The sequence below is a fragment of the Myzus persicae genome, unplaced genomic scaffold, assembly GCF_001856785.1.
Source record: "Myzus persicae strain clone G006 unplaced genomic scaffold, MPER_G0061.0, whole genome shotgun sequence".
Classification (NCBI taxonomy): Eukaryota; Metazoa; Arthropoda; class Insecta; order Hemiptera; family Aphididae; genus Myzus; species Myzus persicae.
Window position 1 is genome coordinate 718165 of NW_019102414.1, and position 13216 is coordinate 731380.

Here is a 13216-nt window from a genome sequence, read left to right on the forward strand (position 1 = left end):
TTATTTTCAACAATACATTTGTACACACGTATACTGTGTACATATATATATTATATACTATGTAGGCATGGCTACAGTCTACCACTTGGAATGTACCCTTATAATTTATAAAATGATTCTCGTGTCCGTACGAAGTGTATTATATTATTCTGTGGGTTCGACAATTAATAGGTATAACGTATAGAGGTGCATATAATATAATAATATAATGGGAATATATGACTCTTTGAAATCGTCGACATTCCAATAACGCATTGGGGGGAGCGAACCTTTTTTTTCGTCTCATAATACGTAGGAACAATACCGAATTCCTTGTAGACTGTTCACCCCAATGAGTGTAAACGTGTTTGCATCGGATTTCTTGGAATTGCAGACCCTTCGTACATAATATAGGACTTGTTTACATCAATGAAAGTAAAACCGGATCTCGTATGTGGTAGACGAGTCTACGTCTTGCAGACGACCTTATCGTCTCATTAATGTGTCTTCAAGGTTTTATTGTCCACGACGTCTGTGGTTCTCATATCCCATTGAACAGTTTGGAATCGGTTTAAAAGTTCATAGAACTCTGGGGCGACTACTCCACTGGGTTTTAAAGAAAAAAAAATACGATTTTTATTCTGTATTCAAAATAACAAACTATTAAACATATATATAATTATACGTATTGAACATATTATTTGTATAATAATATTATGTTTGTATAAATGATTTAATAAATTGTCGATAGAATAAAAAATGTATAGTATCCGTTCCAAGATTTTTGTTATAAGTACTGATACTAAAAATTACTATTCCAACATTTAATTTTTTTTACCAAGGTAATAAATTTCAGAATGAACATACATTGGCAAAACATCAACTCCTCGTTATTTCAATAATAACAGAAAATTAGCACTACAAACATTAAATTATTATCATGATTAGGCTTATTCTCAAATTTCGAGGTGAACTACATGACACTAAATGAATAATATGTGATGTTTATAAATTTTGTCTATCGAGCAATTCACGAGCAATTCACAACAATTTAGGGGATTTATTTTTAGACAATTTTTTTGTAGCAATATTGTAAGCAATTTTGTTATTTGTATGTATAATATGTAACTATACGTAATAATTTTTTTTATTCAATTCGACAAAAATCCATTGTATTGCGAATCGATCATTCGGTCAAGCGCGCTTAACGCCGCCACAATCACAATGTACATTAGGTATTCATTCAAATGATAATGTACCTACAGAATGAGTATTATCTAATGTGGAATTTATGAATCTGATTTGGTAGAATAAACGTGTAAGACAATTTTTACTGAATATATTTACTATTTTTTTTCCTACAGCGATCGACGAATATTTAAAAGTGAAATCTGCAGTGTGCTTTATACATATTATACTTTGTACGTTATTTTCATTATGGTCTTTTTATGCGGTCTGTACCGACAAATGATTTTGAAACAAATACCTATACAATAATTACCGATGTCGATATGGAATTACAATAATCCGCCGGCTGCTCGTGGATTTTCTGCTTTTTTCACGCGTTCAAAATGGGTTTTTTCTTTCGCAAAACCATTGTATTTTGACAATGCACTATTATATTATATTATTATAGACGTTGGTACCAGACACAATACCGTCATAAATTCAGATGATCAGATTAACATCAACACATCATCATATTTTCCACAGTACGTAGAATCGTCGTCAACAAGAAGGTTTATATTGTGGTTTAGTGCCTGTACGCGTTATAATATATCGACTACAATCAAAAAACACCATTTACCAACAGGTAAGTTTTTAATGAATATCGTTTGTCTTGTTCTATGGATTTAAATTGTGTGATTCCAAATACACTAAAATAATCTCTTTTGAGTAAGCACCCTATACCGTCCTTCCTATCATAAAATATCGGCAGAGAAAAAAGATTTAAGACGACGTATTACCTGTGTATTTTATGAAAAATGTACCTTTGGGAAAATTAGGTTCACTTTGAAATTAGTTATTTTTTGTCTATATTATCACGGTCTGAAGCAGACAAAAACTCTTTAATATAACCTTTGAGTGATATTTTTGGTAGTCAACAGTTCAATCTAGTTAGTTTGAGCGGGAAATGGTGTTTTAGGTCTCGACAATTTCTTTACATCAACGACGCCCTTGTGGTTTAGTGATTTTCATACGAATTTAGACACGATTTGTTTATTTTCACGGTGACGGATAAATGAATGATTTTCAATATTGTTGAAAAATATTGCACTCTGAAATCTTATATTATAACAATAATAATATTAACGCACACACGTGTTTTTTGGGGGGCAAAATCATCCCGGCGGTCGCTTTCGGTACATTTAATAATGTGTTTTTCTTATACTTATATTTTCTTCTTTCCTCAGGTCAGATATGTAATTCAAATTTAATACATCCATTACAGTGATCTACTCGAAATATTCTATACATAGAATATTCTTGAGCCCTGTGAATTCATATTTTTTCTATTGATCGTGTATTTAATGAAATTCTGATTTATTGAGAGTGGATAGTAATAATAATATTATTATTTTTTAGAATATAAAATATAAAATTTAAAGCGAGCAAAAAAAACCAAAGCTGGAAAAAATATTAACTTATTACTATTATATTAATACTGCTTTTAATTTAAAAAATTTACTATTTTATGTATTTTCGCAAGGCAAACTGCTAGGTACATGGAATACGTTTTTGGCTTAGCCACATTGCAATTTTGAATAATTTTTTTTTTGACAATCATTTAGCATTAAATTACCATGTATTTCAGTATTTGCATGCTAACTCTTATAATTTACATGCTTTTATTTTAGCGTGAAATCAAAAATGAGTTTGGACAGCTGTAGATATAACGTACTTATATTAAACTATATTATTATAATAATTATATTATTATACTATTGTACTATATTTAAATACTTATTTCCAAATATTTCTTGAGCAAATATTAAGCATTATATTTACACAATCAATCCCAAAACATCTGAAACTCTACCAGTTCGTTCCCAAAATCTTTTTTTTTTTAATTCTAACATGTCCCTAGCCTCTCTTCCCCACAAAAATAGAATAGAACTAACTAAAATATCCACCAAGTTATATGAGCGATAAATCGATGATTAACCTACAAGAAATACCAATAATTAACAATTACTATAATAGCCTTATAAAATTATAGTTTTATAATCTACATACCTACAACTAATTCACACAATGACTGATATCCACCCAGGTATGGGTCTACAGCAAAGATCGAGGGAGATCTATTTAATAATACACCACATGAATAATTATCTTGTACAGGTAGGTGGAAAAAAAATCCAAGGAAAAAGGCCAGAAAAAAATTAAATATAAATGTAATCACCTGTTCCTATACTCTACTCCTAATTAGTAATTAATAATTCATAAATTATTACAGCCAATATAGGACATTTTATATGCGAATTCTCAATTAATAAAAAATTTTTTTTTACCTATTTATTCGATGAAAAATGTCAAATATAAATAATTTTATGTTTAAAGATGGTTTATGCTAAACTATTAATTATATAAAAAAAAACAACTTGTGTTACTAAAAAAAATATTAATATAAATATGAACTCGTCTATACATAATATACAGTGTATTATATTTTGTTATAGGTACACGCCACACTGTAGTTATTAATGAGTAGGGTAGAAGACTTGTAGCTTTAAAAAACTAACAAATATGCACTAAAATATACAAAATATGCATTTTAAAATTATCATGCATATTATAATGCATTATAAATATGCATTAAAAAATAAGATTATTTGTATGAATATATTTTATTTAAATTTTGATGTTTGCGACCGACGTTCCCGTGGACCGTATTGAAAATATCTTACGCATGTGAAGAATATCCGTACGTAATAAAATTAATAACCAGAAAATAAATCTAATCGACAATCCTCGAGACGTGTCTCTAGAAAAAAACATGCATGTGGGAACAGTCAACCACCATATTAATATGAGCAAAATTTAAAATAATTTTAAATTCAACATTATATTGGTTGAATATTAAATATTTAAATTAAATGGCAAAAATATTGATAAAATGACAAATCATTGAAAATATGCATCTTAAAGTATAGAATCGAAGAAATATGCACTAAAACCAAAAAAAAACTCGAAATATGCATTTATATGCAGAGTACAATTTCAAAACTAGCTTTGTTTCAAACGTATTTGTTTCCTACTCTGCTATTTTTGTGATCGTGCAAAACAAATATGCAAATGCTACAAGTCCTCTGCCCTACTAATGAGTAATGACTAATTATTAGGAGTTGAGTATACATGTGTTCATATTTATATTTAATTTTTTTTCTGGGCTTTTTTCCGAGGCCTTTTTTCAGCTATTCTTTGTACAGTGCCTCATGTCTGGGATCTAAATGCCACAAATGCATAAGTATAGATTTTATTACCTATTTTTACTTTTTTTTTTTATTAAATGATTAAATGATTATTTATTAAGTTAAATGGTATATTCTTCTTAAAAGAAAATGGAATTGTGTGCGGTGTAAGCTCTGCTTATACCCTTATTAAAATACATGTGTATCTTATTATTTTTTAGCGATACAATATTACAATATTAACAAAACAATATTTTAGTCTTATATATTATAATAATTAAACTGGTATGTTCGCATGTGGTACGAATATTTTATATTAACAACTTCCTTTGTTATTTTCTTATGTCGTGTTTTGGAATAGCACACGGAATGCTGACATTTGAATATTCCGGACCCCGGTGTTTAGTGTTAACATTTCTTTTCTTTTTCCATACCTATGATATTATGTCGTTTCGCAATCGCGTAGATATACCGTTCGAAATCCGTTTTTTTTCCGTACCGCACCCGCCGGACGCATTCTATATATAGTTTGTATCTATACATTATTTTTTCGTTCACCCGCATTTGGGACGCAATCGGTAAATAATATAATAAATATGCTCCACTTTACAACCAGTTTTGAACGGGACGCGATCAAAACACGGGGAAGGTAAAGAACTATGTATAAATATATTATAAAAGGTCGAAATGTGTCGTGAACGGAATACGCTCGCGGTGTGTGCATTAAAATAAAAGAAAAAAAAAATAACCCGGCGTGACATATACCTACCGCAACAGAAGTCGGGTGGGCAGCAGTATTTATACCTACTGCCCCGCTAGCGTTACACTTGAGCCCGTATATATTATTATATTATCATTCAATATTGCATTTGAAAGCCATAATAATAAACATAAAATCATCGCATTCGCCGATAGTCGGTGTATCGCCCGGTATCGGTAAGATATTCCATCGTGGCCTGTAGTGATCGTGTATAATATGGGAAACATCGTCTACTCGCAAACGTGTAGGTTATGAACCGCTTGCTGTCATTTTTTATCGAAAATATACGATAGCGTATTCACATAATAATATATCCGCCTAAAGAAACCATTGAGAATAAATGTAAAAAATTACATTTATATAATCCATGTATAGTGCCCAGGTGTTCGCGAAACTATATCGGAGCCAAATCGAAAATGTATATAGGTAGGTATTGCTGTATAATATCGGTAGTATGATATACCAATGATTGGGTTTGTCAATCGACGTAACTGATTTTTCTTGCGAGACAAATGTAAAAGAATAAACTTTGTTACCATTTCATTCGTGGTTTATAAGTACACACTCGAATACACACTCACGAACAAACGACTGCAGTCGTTAGCATATTATGCTAAACATAAAACTTAGAGCGGCGCTTAATATTTTGCCTCTTGCAAAAAAATCCATGAATCATACATGTATATATTGGGCGGAAGGTTACCACTTGTCCGCTTACCATGGTAACGATATTAAACGTTTTAAGCGTTACGAAAATCGGTAAGAAAAAAAGTTGTAGCCAGCTCAAAAACATAGGTATTCGTGTTAGAATCGATAAAACTATAAAAAGTTGTGTATAGAAATCGTGTAGCTCAAAAGTCAAAGTTATCCTGTAATCTTTTCACACATCGTCCAGATTCGATGTAATTCAACACAAAAACTATATCTATAATGTTTTTAATTGTACAGATTGTAAATATTCTATTTGTTTATTTATTTATTTATTATAATACATAAACACTATTAAGTGTTATATAGTTTAGTTACTTACATTGCATGTCACACTACCCACTACACTAAAATTGTTTTACCAATCTGAAATCATAATTTTGTAGGTGCGTATATTATTGTATTACAATAATTTATCCATCAAATCGTAACAAGGGAACATAAACAATGTTTTGGATCATCGGTGTAATATTATTTGGCGTATTGTATGCTGTTCATCTGTGGCATTCCAACAGAAACTTACCCCCAGGACCTTGGGGTGTTCCGATTTTCGGCTATCTGCCGTGGTTAAATCCTACCAAACCTTACGAAACGTTCACGGCGCTGGCTTGTAAGTATGGGCCGATTTACAGCATTCAGATGGGGAAACATTTTGCAGTCGTTATGTCGGACCCGACAATGGTCAGAATGGCATTAGCACGGAACGAACTGGCAGATCGCACCAACTTCGAAGTTATCAACGAAATAATGCAAGAACATGGTACGTAGTGGGGACTAACTATACTAGGTATCTAAACTTCCTTTGAATAAGACTCAAATTGTATATACTTATTATGACTCTTAAGCAATATCCTAAAATGGGTATACATTTTAAATTTGAATAATCTTTATAGGTTTGATATTTGCACACGGACCTCTTTGGAAAGAACAACGAAAATTTGTTTGCAATTGGCTTAAGGTGATCGGCGTAACCAAGTTCGGTGATAAGAAAAATAACTTACAATTACTCATTGCCGACGCTGTGTCTACTACGATCTCGGTAACATCAGCTGCTTTACACCGAGTCAATTATAAATAATTTAAAAATATTATATGTTTCTAAATGTAAATAATATATTTTTTTAGAAATTACGGCAGTCGAATAATTCTCCGATTGACACGGGAACATTTTTTCTAGTACACATAGGAGATTTCATAAATCTCATAGTGTTGGGTAAAGCGTGGCCAGAAGATGACCCTAATTGGATTTATTTACGAAATTTGGCTGAAGACGGATCCAAGAAGTTTTCCATAGCTACTCCATTGAGTGTTTTGCCAATATTGAAGTTAGAAACGAATACAATTATTAGCATTATATCCGTATAATGTTTAAAAAAAATAAAAAAAAATAAATTTTATTGATGTAACTGTCTTAGGGTGATACCAAAATACAGCAATACTGTTTTTGAAGTAATCGAGGGAGTTAAAAATACGCATCTCATTTATAAAACATTGATGGAGAAACGAGGCAACGAAATCAATGGATGCGACGATCTGATGGCCATGTTTATGAAAGAAATGACGAAGAGAACAAATGACAAGGTTTCCCATTACTTTACCGAAAAACAATGTTGTTTTCTTCTGTCTGATCTTTTTGGCGCTGGTGTCGAAACCACCGTGAATACCCTGAGATGGTTTCTTCTTTATATGGCTTTACACCAAGAAATACAGGTAAAAATCATGTATTTTTTAAAAACATTACTTGATTATAGGGGAGTTATTATATACACGGAGCCATGTAACAGTCCTTTACGAATATTTTAGTTTTTATATACATGTGGTTTATACACATCGTAAAAAATGCAAAGAAACTAATAAAATACTGGTATAAAATCATCTGAATATTATTATAAAATGTTGCTTGTAGGTTAACTGCACTGGTAGGTACAATGTACATATTGTATATATTATAATGAATTATGGTATCAAATTTAAATTTAATTAAATTGTTTATATGCTTATAATATGATCGATTTTAATATTTAATATTATATATATATTTATATCATGAACACTTAATATAGGTATATAGACTTTGTAAGGGCAATAAAAAAAAATATGTAGATTATAATTTACAAATGTCTTGAAATTAATAAAATAGTAGGTAACATATATAATTATTATGATTTAAAATAAATTATGAGAATTAACTTATGTTTGTAACTTGTAAGTTACCTATAATTATTACGTGCAAGATAAACTGTATGTATAAGAATCTAAAAACATATAATAAATACACCAGCTAACAAAAAATCAGTGATAGCGTTATATTGATATAGTTTTAACTTTTAATAAAACAAAACATTTTTAGAACGACTTACAGACATTACTGGATTCTGTGTTTACCGATGGCGGCATAATAGATTTAGAGCATATAGAAAACATTCCATTGCTAAAAGCTTGTGTGGCCGAAACGATGCGATTACGGCCGGTAGCTCCATCTGGAATACCTCGGTCAGTCAACAGCGAAATTACGATTTCGGGATACCGCATACCAAAAGGGACCATGATTTTACCGCTGCAGTGGGCGATGCACCACGACGAAAAGTATTGGACGGACCCGCAGACATTTCAACCGAAAAGATTTTTGGACGACGAAGGAAATATGATAAACAACAAAGCTTTCATGCCATTTCAAGCCGGTTAGTTATTATAGAAAAGTGGATTTTTTTTAAATGATTGAACCAAGTAGTCAGTATGTAATGATGTTTTCAGGTAAAAGAGCTTGTGTTGGAGATACGCTTTCCTACTGGATACTCTATTTATTCGGTGCAAATATAATTCATAATTTCAATGTTTCTACGGAACCCGGTCTATCCGAAAAAGAAATCGACACCATCATGGACGGAGTGTTTGGCATAACACTCAGTCCGGCTACGCATAACATTGTTTTTAAATCTCGAGTTTAAGATGAATCGGCTTACTGCAATTTGTTTTTCGACTGATTAAAATTATCTTTAAATAAATATAAACGTACAACAATATTGTCTAATGAAATGATGTCTAATCTACTAGACATTTTGGATATAACCCATCTACATATGAGTTTGATGATCGCCAAATTTATATTTTCTAAGCCGCCGACTTGACGTGTATGTTTTATATATCTATTCTACAATAATTTTACACGGTGATTTCGCATGTATTTTCTTATGTAATATACGTTTTCGTCGAATCCGCCGACGTCACCAGTAACGTTCGTCCATACTCTATAACTAAAAATTACTAATTATTTAAAATGTGTATCGAAGAAATCATGACAATTATAATTACGCGCACGTGTAAGGCGTATCACCTGTTTGTGATAATATTACGATGGTACATCGAATCTCTCCAGACACAAACGAGTGGTGTGAACGGTTTTCACTAGTCTTTGTGTAAGCAAATCTGAAATTAACTAGTCGATAATTCGCAATATGCATAATGGCGGGAAAATTATTCCATTAATGTAGGAAGTGTAATTCCCAAGGAAATTGTAATACTATAATATTATAAGTAAGTAATATAACTAATAACGCAAACATGACCGGTCTGGTCAGTTATATAGGTTATATTGACAGTGTTTACTACACCTCATGGTGTCTACCGGCGAGTGTTTTTATCATTACCATAATAATTCATATTCATATAATAATAATAATTTTTTTTTCAAATATTTATGATGATAAATAACAGCGGCGTCCGGCGGTGTATTTAAATAAAAAACGGTTTTATAGACTTATACTACAAGACGTATAACTCGTAATTCTTACGAGTCGAGAGTTCTTTTTTTTTTTGAAAGCTTGAGAATATAGTACGAATTTGAATAGCGATACAACCGATATCGGCTTTTGATCAACACGTGAATACACAATAATAATAATACGTTTATGAACTTGGACCGGTCAACAAGTGGCACGAAAAAACAATGCAAAGCATAATATTTTAATGCAAGTTGTAACAACCAATGGTTTTTCCGTCCCAAGCATTAGAGTGTAGGATATATTATTATTGTTTACAGACGGTATACCTATTTAATATATAATATTATTCTGATTTAGAGGATGGCAACGAATAAGTAGTATTGTTTATACATCGTATATTTTTATTTGACGAAGAGTGTTATAAAATTTTTCTCCATCGCCCCGAAAACTACGGTATAAAATAATCGATGGTCAAATTTAAATAACAGGTTTTTTTCGCCCAATAACCCAAATGAGCATAAGAAAACAGACATTTTTCGTTCGTATTATATTCGGTAGGTAGGCCACTAGGGTTATGTAACGTGTCGTACATATAGAATTACGATTTACGAGTATTATCGTCCAACATAATAATATTTGGTTAATGTATTTTTTTGGAATTCTGTAAACGATCCAACATTTAGTCGCTGTGCGATATCGGTGGGTAGGTATTGCGAATTGCGATGAGTGCCATACCCCCGTACCGTGTAAACTAGTTTGATTTTGGTCTGCCGTTGATAATAATAGCTAGTGGTGTAAAAATATTGAAATTTTTTTGTTTTTCGTATTAGGTTGTACCAATCAACTGAGTACACCTAGAACGGTGCGAATTTAATTAAAGTATAATTCGTTTATGTATTAGGTGCACACGTTGCGTATACGGTATAATATATTAAATAATCCTTTGTTGTATAAACTAGCAATATTATATAAACATTGCTCATTAAAATGCAAATGCATCGTTAGCATACTACAATGATAAAATTAAAAGATACGGAGACATTTGAGACTAATAAATAATTAAATGAGTAGGTACTGGTGACTGGTGAGTATTGAGTATAGTAACTTCAAATTAACAATAACTCTAAAAAATGGTTCCATAATAATATAAATATTTTGTATAGATAGTGTATTGATATTAAGTATACCTTAATATAAAAAAGTATTTAATTTGTATTGACTATTTCTAACGATGTTTAATATGACACTATTAATTATTACCTATTATAGAGGTCGATTAAAATGCAAAATTGATATTACTTTAAAAAATAAAATAAAATAAAAATAATTAATATCCACGAAGAATGAATACTTGAACAGTGAATATGTCAACAGTTCACATGAACACTTAACTATTTTTTTAATTTTTTTTTTTTCGTTCGTCATAAAATCCATAATAATTTAATCGATGATATATATATAATATATATGATATATCATACAAGACAAATCAAATAATTTTATATACCAAGTGATTTACTATGCTCAGAACACCAGCTATACATACAATACGTGTCCAGATATAAATCGTATACTACTTAAATTGATCATATATTAAATATATTTGTATATTAATTAACTACGAAGGTAAAATGTCAACGAAAATTTAAAATTTAAAAACTAAGGGCTTCGAAGGTTCACAACCTGTAGAATAGTCGAATTTCGTTTATTTCTTTGATTTTTTTAAAATATCAAAGCTCAGTTTTTAAAATGATAATTTTTTAATCTAAAATATGCATTTGGACAGTGCACAATATATTTTGATATTTTTTTGAAACGTATTTTTCAAGCAGTATTTAAAGAAAAATGAAAATACATGCTTTGATCCGACCTGAAAAAAGTTCTCATCATTCAGACAGGATATGATATACCATATAACCCCCCCCCCCTAAATAGGTATCGGACAGCAGAATAGTGGTATAATGGAATACTTATTGTTGTGTTACATATTATTGTTTAAAATGTATAAGTTATATGTATTGTTAAAAGTCCATTTAGTTGTATTAACATTCAAACACACAGTAGTAGATAATGACGAATCAGTTAAAGAAAAACTAAAATGTTATGAGAACTCTCTGGTCTCCTACAGAAGGTGTTTGCTCTTGGAGACTAATTGATGTATCCAAGGTCTTATTGAAGTATATGTTTCGAAATGAAAAATGAAATTACTTACTTATACTCACGCTACGAGTCAATATTTCGATGGAGTTGATTCTTGAGCCTACACGTTAATACAGTGCGATGAAGTAATGCAGTAGAATAATAAAAAAATACAAATGACTTAGGGTTACAATACTTACTACAAGCGGATGTCGGTTTAAATAAGCTGATGTGATTTGATTGAGGTGATTATTTTTTCATCTGATGTACCACCAACAACGAGTTCTCCATTAAAGCGTCGAGCGATCACGCACTTTTTCGATTGGAAATATTGTCCATAAAGTACTTTTGAGAGGTCATAGATAATTTTATCGCTAATTTCCTCGAGCGTGGGAAAAATTTCCCGACAGAATATTGCAAACAAAACGCTGAAATATTATACAATACGTCAACGCGTTTTTAACGAAATCGAAGTCGGTTATTATTACATGTTGAATTCTCTCAGCTATATATCTATACGCAATTTGCAAATCGCAATTTGTTTAATATCATACTATAAGACCTAGAAATCGAATACAAGGTTAACTTTATGGTATAATAATGTATATTATTATTCCAACTATAGAACTTAAAAAGCACAATATACTAATCGTTCGTCAAGTGTAATATCGCTGGTGAATGCTGGCTAAATCGTCTAAAAAATAATTAATAACGATTTTATTTCCGACGCGTTATTCTCTGGATTTATTTTAATAATATTTTATGATTTGGAGCGTTTAAAATTAACATTTTTTAAACGATATCGTTTCCTTTAAACTCGTATATTATATATGTACCTATTTATTACTGTGTCAACTATTAACAATAGTTAATGTTTAATTAAAATGTTAAATCTTTAATCATTTACCTAAATATTGCAGTTCTTGTAAGTGACTTAAAATATTACAAAAACCAATTAGGTATGCAAATCAAAATCAGCTCAGAATCGCTTTTCGAACGCGACGGATTCATCATCGCTTTCGAGTTTGTAGTAATAGTAATAATAACGATAATAATTCACACCATGCAGTAATCTTCATGTTTTTTTATAACGCCAATATCCATAATTTTGTTTTTTAGTCTATACATAATATGTTTTTTACACGCCTGTCAGCACTTTGTTGACAAATAAACACAAAAATGACCACCATAGACGTAAGTACACTTATACACTACCAGAATAACTGCAAGTATTATAATATTATTGGCTCGGCCATGCAGATTTTCACTGGATTTACTACTTTCTCACGGATATTATCACACAGAATCCAAACGTGGATGATTTAAAACCACGTGGTATTATGCAGGAAACCTGAGGTGTAAAAAAAATTGGAAGTGTTGGACAGCTATTTGATTTAAAACGACTTAACGGTCTTAGTCAATTAAATTGTCATTCGTGTCGTATTAGTTGCGTAGATAGTTCCCCTGAAGTAAATTAATTTAACAAGTGATTG

General features: G+C 30.8%; 1 protein-coding gene across 3 annotated transcripts in view; it reads left to right on the forward strand.

Moving 5' to 3' along the window:
- LOC111032099 (cytochrome P450 306a1-like) overlaps nt 1-8966 on the forward strand; it is a 33903-nt gene extending 24937 nt beyond the window's left edge. Inside the window, exons 3-9 of one of the 3 annotated variants that reach the window (XM_022312310.1) lie at nt 1344-1792; nt 6249-6622; nt 6756-6901; nt 6988-7187; nt 7278-7572; nt 8213-8543; nt 8617-8965. In XM_022312310.1, coding sequence (XP_022168002.1) covers nt 6310-6622; nt 6756-6901; nt 6988-7187; nt 7278-7572; nt 8213-8543; nt 8617-8810 — 1479 coding nt within the window. In that variant the 5' untranslated portion in view covers nt 1344-1792; nt 6249-6309 and the 3' untranslated portion in view covers nt 8811-8965. Of the gene's footprint in view, nt 1-1343; nt 1793-6248; nt 6623-6755; nt 6902-6987; nt 7188-7277; nt 7573-8212; nt 8544-8616 lie in introns of all 3 variants that reach the window. The other 2 variants (XM_022312309.1, XM_022312311.1) reach the window with 2 other exon arrangements.
- The last annotated feature ends 4250 nt before the right edge of the window (nt 8967-13216 follow it).